This window comes from Ruditapes philippinarum, unplaced genomic scaffold, assembly GCF_026571515.1.
Source record: "Ruditapes philippinarum isolate M1 unplaced genomic scaffold, ASM2657151v2 ctg5_1_1_1_1, whole genome shotgun sequence".
NCBI classification, from domain to species: domain Eukaryota; kingdom Metazoa; phylum Mollusca; class Bivalvia; order Venerida; family Veneridae; genus Ruditapes; species Ruditapes philippinarum.
Window position 1 is genome coordinate 500,663 of NW_026851646.1, and position 18,608 is coordinate 519,270.

Sequence of the window (18,608 nt, forward strand, 5' to 3'; positions counted from 1 at the left end):
CAACGAATATTTTATAGCGGCGTTTGACCCAAAAATGTTACGTACGGTACATTACGATACATGACGAGAATTATACAACAATATTTCAACATGGCGGACATCAGTGGCGAGAAGTTGCGGAGAAAAATAAAAGGTGCCTTTGTTTAGTCAAAGCATGTTCTGAGCTAGTTTAATTTGTATTCTGTTAAAATAAAATTCTTCATTCAATGTATAACATAATTTTTGTTATTTTTTTATTTCTATTTGTAGAAATTTTGAAAGATGCTGATCTCTCCACACTTTCTGCAAAAAAAGTGCGCCTTGAACTACAAAAGGCATTTGATATTGATTTGTCAGAAAGGTATGTTTAATTCTCTTTTAACATGCTGACATTAATTTGGTCGTCATGAAAAAAAATATTGATAAGGAATTTTGGTTAGAGTCATTTATTGTAAAGTCTAAAGTTGAAAATCTGCTAAAATCAGAATGCTAATTTATCCAAAAATTTATCTATAGATACTGGATCACACCATATTGTGCAGGTGTTTGTCAATGCCAAAAATTTAAAAAAAATGTGCAGTAGAAAAATAGTAATAGGGAGGTAGCGCTGGCCCAAAGGGCCTGCTCGCATATATTGAGCTTTAAGGTAACGCGCGTACCTGCTAGATAGTTATGGTTTTAAAAACTTTTGCAGGAATTACTAGAAAATTATGGGTAATTGATTAATGGCAACTTTTCCAATTACAAGATAAGGATAAAAGTCGAGGAATTTTGATTGAAAACGGATGCGTAGACTGGTGTGCACTTCTATGGGAACCATAATAGGACAGGGAAAGGGTTCGAATTTAGCAATATTTACTACTAGCTAAAATTAGCTTGTGCATTTTATGCTTACCAGCTAAAATGAAAAGTGACTAGCTGAAATTGACAACGCAAATTTATTAACATATGATGTACAAATCATATCAAGTTCTTGGGCCATATGGAGTGGTAGTTGGCCTCTTCTTTCTCTGACCATTGAGCCACCATCTCCTGACTGCTGTTCTAGGATCAAAGTCTTTGAACCTGATGTTGGCAACAGAAATTCTCATTAGGGTGTCCATCATATCCACACCAAGGTTTCATCTCCAGTCAGTTTTGATGCGTTTCATAGCTGATAATGCAGGTTCACATGAGGCATTGGATAAGGTGGTCGTTATTAAATGAAAACAGTCATAAGCTTCTGAAAAAAACTGACCTCATTATGAGAGAAAAATGCCTCGGATCATGTAATGTTGAAATAGAATGTAAATAAAATGCTGGTGATAGCCTTCTTTAATAAATATGGTCTTACCCCTCTAACCTAGGCAGTTTCTACAACCTAAAAAAATTGGCGATACCCCTCCCTAGCCTAGGCAGTTTTTATTGCACCCCCCCCCTCCCAACCCACTCCCAATACCATATAAAAGATTGGACATTACAAGACAAACAGAATGGACAGAAAGGGGCAAGACCATATTTATAACTACATATGATCTTTCCATTCTGGTTAATAAACAGACAGTAAATATAAATACTGAGTAAATATAAATACCTTAGATACACTGTCTGCAGGTGCAAACATTTTACATGTATTGCAGGCCATTTGAGTCACGGTTGATATTTTAGATGCAATAGAATCAGATTTGTCCGCCGGCCGTTTCGTCATTAGAAAATTCATTATAGACTTTTGAGACATTTTGACCTTGTTTATTTCATGTGGTAAAGTCAAGCATAACGGGAATCGGATTATCCAGTACATGTTTATTTATAAAGACCAATCAGAGATGGTTACAAAATTATCTACCAATCGTAGTCGCGGTTACCGATTGACGTCTTTTTTTCACGCAAATGCAAAAAAAAACTGGGCAACCCCCAAAAAATCGGATTTCTGCAATTGTATTTACAGCGAAAATGCGTGAAACTATTTTTATTTTGCGGCATTTTAAGTTTTGTTTCAAATTTTACACAAACATTTATTGAAAAGAAGACTTTTATATATTTAGGTCCGTTTTTTATTCATTCGCTAATATATGCCAGTGACTTTTATTGTTACTCGCTATTCAGAATTTCTACAAGCAATTAACGTGTTTGCGTGTCTAAATTCGAACCCTGAGGGATCCAGAATAAACAGAAGCAGTGTATAAAATACCGAATGACACTTTTAAAACGGAAATCATATAAAACATGAATTGCTGAGATGGCTGTATATGTGGTTGTGTTGAGTGCATTGTTCGGCCAAATGTATCATGTATGCAATTCAAAGTGCATTGAAAACATAAAATGTGTTGCCGTCGATTAGGGCTGCCATCGGAAATCGCGATATAAATGTATCATCAATTCTTAAGGGTCAATTCGATATGATGCAAAATTTTGAATATCGATTGAATCATTCAAATAAAATGCCAAATAGCGATGAATAAAATATATGAACATTTCAAATTAAAATACTTACAAGTTTGTCATTTGCAATTGAAACTTTAATCTCCAACCTAAAGCAAAACAGCAGCCATTAATGTTTACATTGTTAGCGCATGTGTCAATCTAATGACATCATGTCAAAAATTACGAAATGTAGAAATTGAAAATTCTGCAATAAACGCTCGATTTGTAGTGCAGTATGTATTTTTTCCGAAATTTAGTGTGCTTTAATCTTTAGATGACAATGATAATAATTTATTATTAGCTGGCTTTATAATTTGCCCAACATCATGGTGGCTATGCCCAGAAATTGCTGAGTTTGTTTCAAAAGGTTAAAATAAAAAGAAGAGCGATGTATGGGGAAAATTTGGAGTCGAAAGTAGTTTGTAAAGTTCATCTAATTATGCCATACAGAGGCAATATCACAAATATAAGGTCACATATTGACAGAAAGCATTGGTCCGTGTCTGTGGTGAGTTCAGTTCCCATGAGATATATAATATATTTCTTAGTTGTTAATTTGTTTTCGGGATTATAAATAAAAAGAGAACATAGTTTCATCTGGTTTTGTTGTATATTTTATTTAAACCATGATAACAAACATAAAGATACATTTTGAGTCATTTATTCCAGTATGTTTGCATATATCTAAAATTTGTTTTGATATATCGATGTATCGTCGATATTTACCCTTTGAAATATCAATACAAAAATTTCTATCAATGACAGCCCTACCGCCAATGGGTTTAGATTAAAATGTTCTATAATTTCTGTCAAAGAGCTTGCTTTGAGGCTTTGCCTTAATCATATTACATTTATCCAAATCTGTTCCAATGGTAAATTATGTCACACTGCAGCAACTGCAGCAAACACTACTTGATTTGGTCCATTTCATTGAAAGCGGTACCGTGAAGTGCTGCAGGGGGCAAGTCTATGCTTACTGTCAAAGCATGCCAATGATATCTATTGAATATAAGATTAATTAATGTAATGTCATAGGGTGTCCGTTTGACCCTTGAAATGACTCTTTGACCCTTCATTTTTCCAAAAGACATGATTTGACCCTCTGGATTTTAACTGAAGGGTCAAATTTTGTTAAAATCATGGGGATTTGGCCTTGTAGTTGGTAAATCTGGTCAGTACTGGTCAAAATGACCCTTGGGATTTCATGGCTTGAGCTACATGTATATGAATGTAAGTGCACTGAAACTTAAGCTTCTAGGGGAATGTATTTAAGGTAGAACGCAACACTTTGCGAACTTTCTAGTAGCGTCTTGAAAATTGGCATGCAAAATGTTGACCATATTTCTGATTGATCATCAAAGCCAGTTTTTGAACATGACGTCATTGCGTATCCTTGGCAACTGTTATGGGTATTTCAGCGCCATTGGCGGACAAAATATCTTCAGATAAATAAGCCGCTTTAAAGCCGAAAATTGCGGCTAAACTGAACGTCAAATTTAACACAAAATTGACAATTTTCTTTCCATTTTTCAAACATTTTTCGGTGTAAAACAATAATTTTTATATCAGCTTAAAGAAAAAAATAATTTCCGCCGAATGCTGTAGAATTTAAGATATTTTGTCCGCCAATGGTGTTAAAATACTCATAACAGTTGCCAAGGATACGCAATGACGTCATGTTCAAAAACGGGCTTTGATGGTCAACTTTGACGCCGTGTGTACAAAAATTGGCTGAAACTATTGAAATAAAATCAACGGAACCTAATCAGAAATATGGTCAACATTTTGCATGCCAATTTTCAAGACGCTACTTGAAAGTTTGCAAAGTGTTGCGTTCTACCTTAACATGTTGATATTGTTAAAAAAAAAAGCCTGTACGCTTTGAACTCAAACCACAGTTTAGTTTCCAGGGGATGTATATGTCTAGTGAGGTGGGTAGGATGTTTTATATAAGAAAGCATTGGTACTGCAACCAGCTCTATGAGTCAGTTCATACTTTACAATTTAGGTTTGTCGTTCTATCTGTAAATTTTGCAGACTTGAAAGTTGATGACATGTATAAAAATGTTTTCACTTTTGATTACTATCTAGTAATACCTTTATCTGAGTAAATCAATAAAATTGTCCTTGTGGGAATTTTACTGGTGCCAACATAAAAAATATGGGTACCGCCAGGACAAAAATAAAGGATGTTAATGATTTTTGTTAAATTCCAAATCAGCTTGAAGGCAAACAAGACTTGAAGGCAAACAAGAGTTAACATCAGTCCTACAATGTACTTTTAAAAACATGGAAGATTTGAACTCGAGTAAAATTGATTAAGAACTTAATTGATTAAAGCAGCATGTCTCCAAATTCATGCTAATTTTCATTTTTATGAAAATTTTGAAAATATATTTAAAAGTTAAATAGATTGTGAAGTCAACAAAGAAAGTAATTTACAAATTGCAAATTACACAGACAATCCACATCAGTTACCGAAATAAGGTCAAAAAAGGCTAAAATAGCTCTTACGGTTTTAGTCACACAGAAAAATTGTGATAAATACATAAAAATGTGTCATTAATCATATACAAAAATGTATAATGTAAATTATTACTTGAATGTTGAACTTTCTACTACATGTATCTTAAAAAGCGTGTGCATGTACATTTTTCACAAGTTTGATCTTCTTGAAATATTTTTGGCTCATCTAGAGGCATACAGGTCTCATCACTGTGATAATATTTTACTCAAACATAAAGTTTGTTTGCTATGAATCTTAATAATGTTTCTCAGTGACAAAAAGTATTATTTTAATTTAACTTAAGGTTCAAAGCCTTCCGGGGATTTTACATTTATTAATGTGAGGAAGCTATCCAACTTGTAACCAGAAGGTTGATAGTCCAAGAGATGGCGGGGTTTTATTGCAATTTACCGTATCACCAAAAGAAACATCGCCATTATAAAGCATATTGTTTGTAGTTTCCAAAAACCCATTTCTTAAGTTACGCAGCCCGGGCAAAAGTACAAAAATCCAAGATGGCCGCCAATATGGCCGCCAGAAATTACAAAATACCATATAATTTTTGTTTCTTGATTTTTTACATACGGATTTTGTACAAAGTAGTTTCAATTGCACAATATCAGATAAAATATGGCTAATTTATGGTTCAATCAAGCAAAAATGACAATTATATGGCAAACTTTTAAATTATCACTATCAATTTACCAAAAAAGTGGTAAAAAATAGCATTTTTTGACAATATGATGACTTTCGTTTTTCCGTATTTACACAATATAAACAAAAATGCATTTAAAGTGTGTGTACTTTATCAATTTAACATAGTTAGACAAGTTAAGCATAAAAAAACATTTTCTGGGCATTTATGCCGTAAGAGTAGATCTTCAAAAGTGGGTGGGGTAATATCACCGAAAAAAAAAATTAAATTACAATGTTCTCAAAACTTGCCTTTACTTTATAATTTCAGTTTAATGTATAGGAAATTGTGTTTTAATTGTATGTTCTTTATCATTTTAACATTTTTTGATAAGTTAAGCATAAAAATTCATAACCTGACGCATTTATAACAGAAGAGTACAGCTTCAAAAGTGGGTGGGGTAAAATAACCCCAAGAAAGCGCGTTCAAAAATAATAAGCTCCTTAAACTTGCCCTTATTTCACAATTTTAGTGCAATAATAATATATTAATTGAATTTTGTGGTAAGATATAAAATAAATATTTATTACATTTAAGAAGAAAAGAAACATCATGTCATAGCAACCTTTAAGATAATCACAATTAACCAAAACTTTAACAGGTAAAAAAACACAGTTTTTGCATTTTGTTGCCTTTTAGTATATCTTTTTGACACAAAGTAGAAGAATTGTGCTACAGTTGTTTTAGCTGATTATAGCTGTATTAGTTTGGCATAAAAATCATTACAAGAGAATGTATCACAGAGGGATAGAGTTAAAAAAAATGGGTCCAACAAAACACTTTCAAAATTAAAGTGCTAATTGAACATGCTTTTACTTTTTAATTTTTAATAGTCATGTTTTGCCATTTTCTGACAATAATTATAAATAAATTATGTTAACGATGAACCTAGCATAGTCATATTTTGGTAAAACACGTTTATTGCAGATATTTTTGTGAAATCTACGAAATTCTTACTGAATATTTTTTAATAAAAAAGTTTGGAAAGCTTTACTCCCTATTGTTGGTCAAGTTAATATGGTCCTCACTAAAAACGCCAGTTATAATGACGTTATGTATTTATACTGTGTTTATCTATAGTGTATGGAGAAAAAACGTATCAAATCTTGTATGTTTGTTCTCAAAAAGATGTTTATTTTATGTTAAAAAAAAACAGGCTGTATTGCAATTACAAGTATTTTCAAATTTCAGTATATAAATTCTTTAATAAACTAAGAAAAAAAAAACATCATTTAAATGTTTTATTTATCATAATTAATTCACACAAAAATGTATGAAAACAAAATGCTAGTATTTTTGTAACTTTTGTTTCATCTTTGTAACATAAAATAGATGTAAGTGTTCTTTAATTGAAATTGTCGCGAGGCATGTGTCTCAGAAGAGTAGCACTAAAAAGTGTGTGGGATAAAATTGAACTTAAACCTGAAGACATCACGATGCTTATACAACATACACTTATGGGCAGAAACAGTTTTTATTACGTTCTTTCTACCAAAAAATGTAATTTCATTAATTTTGATACATGTTTACAACACCTGTACATAATTGGTTATGTTTTTCTTAAAGGCCCATTATGCCTCAGACAAGCTTTTATCTTCCTTTCTCTTAAGCTTTTTATAAATTTTGGTATAGGTTTATGTTATCCATATCGTTACTCACTGGCCAATCACCAGAACTTTTTTATCTGTTACATTTTGGCAATAATTAAAGTGAATTAGTATTTTGTATGGAAGTTAAAATACTACTTTGCTTACATTTTGCTACATTTACTACAAAGAATTTTAGATTTATCGCTATTTTATTCAGGTAACAAGCATCTTACATTCTCTTAAACCATTATTTAATTTATTTGTTTTTGAGGCATAATGTGCCTTTGATAAAGGTAAGAAATTTTGCATCATAATTACAATCAAGAACAAGTGCATTAAAAACATCAAAAGACACACTTATATATTAATCAAGAACCATGATATCTGTGTAATGCATTTTGTGAGAGTGTAGTTGTGAAATATGATATAAACACATCATCATTTTTTAATTTGACAAAGGTAACAAGTATTGTCATTTATGAAATAAGCAATCATATATGAATAAGTTTAGCAAAAGTTGTGAAAGTAACTGCACACAAAACATTCAAATAGTTAAAATATGTAATACATTCTGTACAAAAGTCGATTTAAAAGCAACAATTTTCACATAAAGCAACCGACCAGCATTTAGTTGTAATTTACATCTACAAGTACATAGTCGCTGTTTCCTTCAGATCCACTAGCTATGTTATGTGTAGCAAAAATAAGGTTTTAAATGTCAGTACTTTGGGAGTCACTCTGAGAACTGACTGTGTAGATGGCAAAAATGGTGCATCAGCTCCTGACAGTTTGATCAATCTGGGATGTTATATTTTTTATCCTTGAAAATCGTTAAGCACAATAACATTGCTGTGTTGCATAGTTTTAGTTTCTTCTTTTTGACTTTTTTCCCGTTGGGTAGTTCTAGCTAGTATTCCTTCGTGAATACTGAATATCACCATGAAGGATATGTTGCCAGACTTAAGAGTTCTCCTTTGTTGGCTTTTATCTGATATTAAGACTTCATAACCCTATTTTAAAAAGTTCAGTTATTAAGTTCAACATAATTTTCATATTTAGGCTACACGCATTATTTTACTTGGGTCCACTGTTTTTCATGGAGTGACGCAATGGTTACATTGAAGATACCTTGATTACGGTCTTATGAACTTGTCTACGGATGCTTAAAATTTTAAGTTTCACTATTATAATTTCATTACATTTTTGTTTAAATACTGAATTTTGCTTGGAGGACGTTGTTAGAAGCTTGCATATATCATTGCTGTCCCAAAAATAGGCATAATCGAACCGAGTGTAAATGTGCCATATTGTGTATCTTTCTATTTGCTTGTACGATTTTGAGCATATGTATTCTAAACAATGCTAGTCTGGCATAAGTTACAGGTGTTAATAGGGAAAAATACAATCCCTAAAGAACTTCCAATAAACAGTAAAATTGAAAATGTTGCATACTTGGTTTGATTGAGCCTGTTCATGGATGGTACTGGATAGTACAAACTACCGTCCACACCCCAAGCAACTCCTCAATGATGATTCAACCTTTAGCATGAAATAGTAAAATTTGAATTTTGAAACATTCGCAGATGTGTTAATACTGAGGTCATCATGGAAAGCTCAATGTGACTTATTTCAGCCAGTACATTAAACGTGGCGTATGGTCCCACAATTAACTCGACCTTAACATGCAACACATCTGTTGACCAGACAAGAGTATCAACGCATGAAATGAAAAATCAGGGGTGACTTTGAGCAACACATCTTGTTTTAGCGTGATACACATCAGATCAATGTTAAAAAAAAGTTATGTATAATTGTAAAAAAATCATCCATGAAAGACAATGTCGTTGGAAAGACAACGCCATCTATTAATCATATTATGAATACGGAAGTTCAAGTGTGACTTGATTTTTGAATGTGACACATCGATATAATGTCAAAAAACATTTTTATTAAGTTATTTAAAAAATCCATCCAGGAATGACATAATTATTGACTTGACATGACCATCAGTGCACAATTTATGCAAAATATGCAAAGGTATGGACCACACTCAAAGTAAGGAATATGGAAGCACTGTACAAATAATAATTCCTCTCAATTTTTTGTAGGGGAGGGCATAAAATGCTGCTTTTATTTTAAGTATTGAAATTGACTGGTTTCTTTTGTGCAGAATGTATTAATGCATCTATACTTATATTAATATATGTATTTAAATTGTGTTTTAAGTTTAATTGATATGATAAAGACTTAAATACCTTTCGCTATCCACTATTGCAATTTTCTATGACTGTGATTTTATTCAGTATGTTATTTGCACAACATTCATTAATAAATGCTCCTTTCATCAATGACAATAACCATTTCTCTTTTCTTTCATGTTAGATATTATAGTAGTCAAAGTTTAAATGATACCAATCAACCAAAATTAAAGTTTATATTAAAATGTAATGAGATCGAATATCCATTTTACAACTTTTGCTGGAAGAACATTATCAAAAAATCTTTTCAAAAAAGTATTTATCCATACAATATTTTTGTTTTCAAAACATAAAAAATGCCATCATATAATTGTTAAACATATATTATAGAACAATAAAAGCAAGTTGATGAACATTATATTTAATGGTTTAGGTGTTATTTTTCCCTATAGAGTTTTAAAACTCTAAGATATATGATAAGGTAACTACTTTCAATGACTTGTCAAGCTATAATCAACTGATAAAAGACAGACAACTATGAAATTATTTTATTCTACGATATATCTAAAGGCAACAAATCTCAAAAATGTGTTTCGGTACCATTCATTTTTTGTGATAATTTTAAATTGCGATGACTTGATGTTTCTTTCTTCTTTAATGTAATACAATCTTTATATTTCTTATCACAAAATTCAATTACATGATAAATACACTAAAATTGAAAAGTAAAGGCAAGTTTTAGAAGCTTAATAATTTGAACTTTTTTCTTCTTTTTCCTTCTCTTTCTTTCTCGGTTATTTTACCCCACCCACTTTTGAAGCTGTACTCATCTGTGATAAATGATCAGGTAATAAATTGTTAAGCTTAACTTATCAAGAAATGTTCAAATGATAAATAAAATACAATTAAAACACAATTTACTATACATTAAACTGAAATTATAATGTAAAGGCATGTTTTGGGAATATTGTAATTTTGATTTTTTTTTTCAATAATTTTACCCCACCCACTTTTGAAGATCTACTCTTACGGCATAAATGCCCAGAAAATGATTTTTTATGCTTAACTTGTCTAACTATGTTAAATTGATAAAGTACACACACTTTAAATGCATTTTTGTTTATATTGTGTAAATACGGAAAAACGAAAGTCATCATATTGTCAAAAAATGCTATTTTTTACCACTTTTTTGGTAAATTGATAGTGATAATTTAAAAGTTTGCCATATAATTGTCATTTTTGCATGATTGAAACATAAATTAGCCATATTTTATCTGATATTGTGCAATTGAAACTACTTTGTACAAAATCCGTATGTAAAAAATCAAGAAACAAAAATTATATGGTATTTTGTAATTTCTGGCGGCCATATTGGCGGCCATCTTGGATTTTTGTACTTTTGCCCGGGCTGCGTAACTTAAGAAATGGGTTTTTAGAAACTACAAACAATATGCTTCATAATGGCGATGTTTCTTTTGGTGATACGGTAAATTGCAATAAAACCCCGCCATCTCTTGGACTATGATGTCTTGATGATTTTTGCTTGGGTGCCTGCCGAGTCTGGCATATTGTAGAAAGGGACACCCTAGGTCGTTCTCCACCAATAAAGCTGGGTAGTAACTGTATGACCATAACAATGTCTGTGTGACTTAAAATCAAATCAACAAAAAAAAACCCATATGGTTGATAATGATTATTATTTTCTAATACTTAGGGAGGAAGGATGGTACCTAAGATTTTTAAGAGCATATATATTTTCCCTTGTTCATCTGTCACTAAGTTCATCTGTCACTATGTTCATCTCTCGCTCTTTTTATCTGTCCATCTGTCACTATATTCATCTCTCGCTCTGTGTTTTTCTGTCGCTCTGTCCATCCATAGACTGATAATACAGTTGAGTTTGGGGGGCATCCGTGACATATGGACACATTTCTTGTTTAATATTTATCTCATGTATTGATTGATTGGTTATTGATTAGGAAAAAAGAGATTGACAAGATGACAATGACTTTAATTTTGGAGATGGAAGAACAAAAGAAATCAGAGGAAAAAGAAGATAGTGAGAAGGAAGAGGATGAAGAACAGAACGGACAAGATAAATCTGGGTCTGGCAGTGACCAGGTGAGTTCTCGTATTTACAGTTTATATTTGAATGTCATTGGATATGAAGTCTTTGCATAGAATTGGGTGCTAATATTTATTATTATATGATTATATTCTGTACTAGTCTATACACGAGTATAGACTTTTTTCAACAAATACTAGATTTAGATTAATACTCTTTGTGCATCTTCTACCACAATTTTTACCAAATCTCTGCTGAACTATCTTCATGGGGTCTTATGGTTCAGTCATTATTTGCAGATTTGAAAATGGAAACATGGTTTTGTGTCACTTGTTTTTAGACATTTCAGTAAATTACATCACTGAATTACTGAATTTTGATTAAAGCAGCTTATTTTCATACATTATGCTTAGCTGATTAACAGATTATCAAAACAAAAGTATTTCTACAGACAATTTAGTACAATCAAGATGTAAGGCGTAACTATATGGCTGTATGCAGTATGTTTTATGGTGTTGGGTATTCTCTTTCAATTTCCTCAGGCCAAAGATTAGCTTGGTAAGCTACCTTACTGATTTCATGTTGTTTATTGTACATTTGAGCCATGTCAAGACAAAAACAACGTAATGCGTTTGCAACCAGCATGGACATCCGCATCCGCACAGTCTGATCAGGATCCATGCTGTCCGCTTACAAACACTATTACAAGTAGAGAAACTGATAGCCAACAGCATGGATCCTGATCAGACTGTGCGGATGCGCAGGCTGGTCTGGATCCATGCTGGTCGCAAACGCATTACGTTGGTTTTGTCGTGACGCGGCTCAAATTTTGTATCTATGAACCTTTGTAGGAGGAAGAGCCACCAAAGAAAAAGACCAAGGTAAAAGAAAAACCTGCCAAGAAAAAGGGGAAGAAGAAAAAAGGAGGAGAGGTATTTTGTTTATGCTCTCTGAGTTCAGATAATGAAAAATATGTTCCTAAACTCCTAAAATAGTAAGGTTATAAACTATGTGTAAAAGTGCTCACTCTGTCATTAGACTTTTGCTAAAATTAATGTGGCTACAGAAATTTTACTTGATTACAGAATTTCTTGCCTGTGTTAAGGGGTTTTTTTTTTGTTTTTTTTTTTTATTTTGGTGGGGGGATGTATGAAATCAGAAAATTATACTAATTTGACTAACAGAAAATTTTAAAAAAGGTTAGTCATGAACATGGTCCATAAAAGTTATTAATTGCTGGCTTTGTATCAAGTGCTATGCAAGGCTGTGGATTTAAATCCTGCATACACCTCCAGGGGCATGCAGATAATTTCACTGACTGAGTCACTTGCCACTAAAAGTTTTGATCATGCCAGGGGCTATGAAATCATTCATGTGAACACGCACACTATCTAGCTAAATAATGGAATCTGGCTTGATATACCTAGTCCCTGCTTGCATCAGCAGTAATGAATGAAGCCAAAGAGTTGATATTTAACTTAAACTGTTTTTATGTTTGACGTTAAACCCTATACACTATGTCCTTTTATTCCAAAATTCTTTGCTTTTATAATATTTTCTGACAGTGTGTATACATGTATTATATTATAATTGTAAGGATGATGATGATGATGATGACCTAGCCCCACTGGAAAACGATGATCTCATGGCATATGATGAAGAACAAAAGGTAAAATATAACAATTTATTTCCCATGATGTTCTGGTTATTTCAGCTTATACCACTACCAGTTATGCTTTTGTATTCAAACTGTACATCTATGTCACAAGTCATTTGGTTTTAGGACTTTATTTCATTCATGTTTAATTTTCTAAAAAGAAAAAAAGGCACATCAAAGTTACCTGTTTTTGAAATTTCCCAGAAAAAGATTAAATGATAACTGATTAATTTAAATGTTAAAGTCATGAATTAAATATGTATAACATGCTATATTGAACAAGTGGTAAAAATTTCAAACTTCATAAATTAACCTGCAAATTATATTGCAATAATTTTCAAAATAAGCATTTCATATAAAATGACCTATTTTTTTACCTGTCAGAAAAAGCCCTGAATGATATTGGTAACAATCTGATCCATGTCTTGTTTTTCAGACATTGAAACTTTCCGATGAAGAATTAGCTAAGAGATTACAATCATTTGAAGAAACGGGTAGAAGAACCAGAGGAAAAGCTGTAAGACCTCTTAAATTAACATAATTGTTATATAGTGTTCTTTTTGACTGGGTGGTCATCATTCATTATCTAGGGACCTCAGTTACATAGTGGGTAAAGATAATTGACTTGAATCACTTGCTACTCACAACTGTAGGTTTGAGTCTTGTGTGGTACCTCAGATTCTTTCATTTTAGGAAACTATCTAACTTACAAAAGTTGTGGTTCTACTCCAGTAACTTACTTGTGTCTGAAATAAGGGGCACCTGAGGTCTTCATCCACTAGATAAACTGAAGTCACCGATTGTTTGGTGACTTACAGCCCAACCCTACCAATTCTGTCTTACTTTTATTAAGAAGTTGGGTATCATGATAAAGTGAAGATATATATTGATAATTAAGTGTAATATAATCAAATTTGCTTTAGATATTTACATTAGAATTCTATTTATTTGACCTTTTGACCTCTGTGAATGAGTGGTTAAGGTTGCGGATAAGGTCTGATTTGTCTTTCACAGCTGTGTTTGATTCTTATCAGGAACATTGGCTACCTACATGTATAGAAAGCTATTGAGCTATAAGTTGCCATGTTATCTAATCTGTATGAATGTGAATTAAAAACACAAATATAAGTAAATTGCAATTTTTTATCTTGATACATAAAAATTCTAGGTTGTTATTTTGTGATATTTGACATTTAAGATAATTATTTTTTCAGACTCCTAAAAGGAAAGAGAAGAAGAAAGGTGAGATATTTTTCTCAATGCTCTACAAGTCTTATAGTCCAATGTCTCGGACAACTCTACAAATTAGTCCCGGGCAATTCTAATTTTGACAGATGCTTATCTCAGACAACTGTGTACTTATATGATCCCACACAGAATGGTGCATTGGTAATTTATATTTAGGCGATCAATTTCAACATATACTAGCATTGCCCAAGGTGATAAAACACATTGATTTTCATAAGGACTTATTAAGAGGATGTCCAAAATTATTATATGCCCGAAAGAATTATTATGTTATACCCCCTGGCGTCCGTCCGTCCGTTAGCAATTTGGTTTCCGGAGCATAACTTAAGTTCCATTTGGCCCACAGTATTCAAACTTCATAGGATGATTGCCCATATTGGGTAGAAGACCCCTATTGATTTTGGGGTCACAAGGTCAAAGGTCACTATTAGCTAAATACTGAAAATGGTTTCCGGAGCATAACTTAAGTTCCATTTGACCCACAGTATTCAAACTTCATAGGATGATTGTCCATATTGGGTACAAGACCCCTATTGATTTTGGGGTCACAAAGTCAAAGGTCAAGGTCACTATTAGCTTAATACTGAAAATGGTTTCTGGACCATTACTTAAGTTCCATTTGGCCCACAGTATTCAAACTTCATAGGATGATTGCCCATATTGCCCTATTGATTTTGGGGTCACAAGGTCAAAGGTCAAGGTCACTATTAGCTAAATTCTGAAAATGGTTTCCGGACCATAACTTAAGTTCCATTTGGCCCACAGTATTCAAATTTCATGGGATGATTGTCCATATTGGGTAGAAGACCACTATTGATTTTGGGGTCACAAAGTCAAAGGTCAAGGTCACTATTAGCTTAATACTGAAAATGGTTTCCAGAGCATAACTTAAGTTCCATTTGGCCCACAGTATTCAAACTTCATAGGATGATTGTCCATATTGGGTAGAAGACCCCTATTGATTTTAGGGTCACAAGGTCAAATATCAAGGTTACTATCACCTTTAAACTGGAAACAGTTTTTGCTCAATAACTCAAGTATTAATCAACCTACAGCTGTAAAATTTTATAGGATTAACAGCTTTATACCCATGACGTCTTTTCGTCCATCCTTTGTAGCATTTTTACTTACAAGATAACAACTTGATGGTGGTGCTTTGAAAACAGCAACTTCTTCAGCTATAAAGAAGGATTGCTTTTTGAAGGAGGTAATACTGTATTTAATTCCCATGTCTTACAAATGCTTCATCCTTACTAAAAGAAAAAGTACTTTCGGGCATATAATGCTCCACCTAGCGGTGCTCTTGTTACTGACATGTACTTGTGCCGTGAATTACAGATTTGGAATTATTTGTTTTAGGATGTTTGGTGAAATCGTAAGTCGAAAACAATTGTAAAATATTAAAGAAGCATCTATTTATTATTACGTGAATTGGTCTATACTAAAAACAGCTGCAAAACCAAATAAATAAATTATGTTGATAGTATTCAGGTTATAGCCTAATAGACTTGTGTTTAAATAATCTAACTTAATTATCCCCCGCCGATGGAATCTGTATAATATGGATTTTTACTCCATATGCATACTGCATAACTAATCACTCTGAGTTAAAGTGTCTGACCGGAACAAGCCGACGATATGCGCATCTCCTCTTGGTATTGATGATTCCCATAAAGTTTCGTTGAATTCCAGCCAGTAGTTGCAGAGAAGTAGTGCGGAAACGATTTTTACTCTATATGCATACTACAGTATAATCTCATTGGCATTTCCAGATTTTACTATTTAACACAAAGTTATGGCTTTGTTATTGCCCTGAATATTTATCAAGTTCAAAGAATATTACTGTTTATGCCATGATTAATATATAAATAAAGCCTTATGTCTTCAGTTGTTGTGTTAATAATAACCAGTACTCGGCGGGGGATATAAATTCAACGAATTTGCTTGTTTATTAAAATTTGGAGAGAAAAAAAAACAAGGTGAAGTACATGTATGTCCAACTTGCTAGTTAAAGTTAACAATATCAATTTTCGAAGTTCTTAATTGGGCAATATCTTGGAAGTCATAGTCATTTAAAACAGGCTATTAAATTTGAGTGTCATAAAAGTGATAAAAGATACATTGGAAGAGACCTGAACAATTAAAATTATTCCAGTTAAAACAAAAAATAATAGCAATAAAATACAAAATGTAGCTATAAAAAATTATCTGCTCTTTTTGTGTCGCCTTGAAAAGGTGACATATAGGGGTTACTTTTGTCGGCGGTGTCGGCGGCGTCTGTGTCGGCGTCGTTGTCGGCGTCGGCGTCCGCTAAAGCTTGTCCGGAGCATAACTCAGTCACTATAAGTCTGATTGACTTCAAACTTGGTATGCATGCTTCTTTCAATAACCCGAAGTGCAGTGCACAAGGACCGGTACTCTGCAGTTCTTATTTTTTGAGTTATTGCCCTTTGTTAATTTTCATACTTTAATTTTGTCCGGGCCATTTCTCTTCAACTAAAAAAGCTATGGACTTGAAACTTCATAGGATGATAGATCTCATTAAGAAGAAATGCAGTGCACAAGAACCAGTACTCTGCACTTCCTAATTTTTGAGTTATTGCCCTTTGTTAATTTTCATACTTTATTTTTGTCTGGGCCATTTCTCCTAATGTATAAAAGCCATGGACTTGAAACTTCATTGGATGATAGGTCTCATTAAGAAGAAGTGCAGTGCACAAGAACTGGTACTCTGCATTTCTTATTTTTTGAGTTATTGCCCTTTGTTTATTTTCATACTTAATTTTTGTCCAGGCCATTTCTCTGAAAGTATAAAAATTATGGACTTGAAACTTCATAGGATGATAGATCTGATTAAAAAGAAGTGCAGTGCATAAGAACTGATACTCAGCATTTCTTATTTTTGAGTTATTGCCCTTTGTTGCTTTTCTTACTTTATTTTTGTCCTGGTCATTTTTCCTCAAGTATGAAAGCTATGGACTTGAAACATCATAGAATGATAGATCTTATTGACAAGAAGTGCAGTGTACAGAAACTGCTGCTCTGCACTTATTATTTTTTTAGTTATTGCCCTTTGTTATTTTTCATATTTCATTTTTGTCCTGGCCATTTCCCCTAAACTACATTGTTCACAAGGCGACACATCCGACTCGCGGAGTTCTAGTTTGGATATTTATACCACACATACTGAACATGTATAGAGACTTGTTATCAGTTTTGGGACTACTCTATTTTGCTCGGTCAGTTGTCTTAGACCAGTATATTCCAGAAAGTTTGTAGAGTCCTGTTACTGACTTGATATATTTAAGGCTACTTGACTCAATTTGTATGATGCAAGGTTTACTGACATAGCATCCACAAGTTAAAATCAAGGCTGTGATTTTTATTGACAACAGTATGTCTTGTGTTGTATGCCACCTTTGGATGTTTAAAATGACTGCTGTGATTAATTGGGAGTTAATTGTAGTAAAAATCAGTGTAATAATAGTACAAATTCTAGTAATTGAAGTTAATTGTTAGATTTATGACTGAAATACTGTTTAAGTGACACTTGAGCCAAAGCAGAACAAACACTGATAGTAAAAAAAATGTCTACTTAATGAATAAGTTAACATTATTTTGATTGGTCATTATTTTAGTAAATAAAATATGATATGGCTGCCATATGATCTTATAAATATTATCATGGTAAAAAGAGATTATATTACATGCTTTTCGGTGGTTTATAGAAATATATCAGTGATATAAAACTGGTAATTTCACTGTTTGAAACAGTGAAATTACAACTTTCATAATTTCACTGTTTTGAATTTAAGCCCCTTACGTTGTTTCAGTGAAATACTTGTACCAGCGTGCACAGTACTGGGTACCAACTTAATTAATGACATGACGTCGTAAATGACGTCACGTTGTATTATTATTTGGCGCGCTTTTCATTCAGTATTAGGTTTTATGTCTTTTTAAAACGTTTCTTTACATGTAATAAAAAGAAAATTTGTTAAGTTTAGTGTAAGATCGAAATATATTTCACCTTGTGAACACCAAAAAGTTTAAATTTCACTGGAAAAAGAGAATGTTAACTCCAATTGGAAAAATTACTGTTGTTAAATCAATATTGCTTCCATTATTTACCCATTGTTAGCTCACCTGAGCACGAAGTGCTCAAAGGTGAGCTTTTGTCATCACTCTGCGTGCGTCGTGCGTCGTGCGTCCCTCAAAAAATGGCGTCAAACTTTTCAAACAACATCTCCTCCTAAACTACATGGCCAA

General features: G+C 32.7%; 1 protein-coding gene across 1 annotated transcript in view; it reads left to right on the top strand.

Moving 5' to 3' along the window:
- Nucleotides 1-18,608, top strand: part of LOC132731739 (uncharacterized) — a 28,467-nt gene continuing 9,859 nt past the window's right edge. The window contains exons 1-7 of the mRNA XM_060718021.1: nucleotides 1-133; nucleotides 250-340; nucleotides 11,349-11,490; nucleotides 12,286-12,366; nucleotides 13,032-13,103; nucleotides 13,528-13,608; nucleotides 14,306-14,333. Of these exons, the coding sequence (XP_060574004.1) occupies nucleotides 61-133; nucleotides 250-340; nucleotides 11,349-11,490; nucleotides 12,286-12,366; nucleotides 13,032-13,103; nucleotides 13,528-13,608; nucleotides 14,306-14,333 (568 nt within the window). The 5' untranslated portion in view covers nucleotides 1-60. The remainder of the gene's footprint in view (nucleotides 134-249; nucleotides 341-11,348; nucleotides 11,491-12,285; nucleotides 12,367-13,031; nucleotides 13,104-13,527; nucleotides 13,609-14,305; nucleotides 14,334-18,608) is intronic.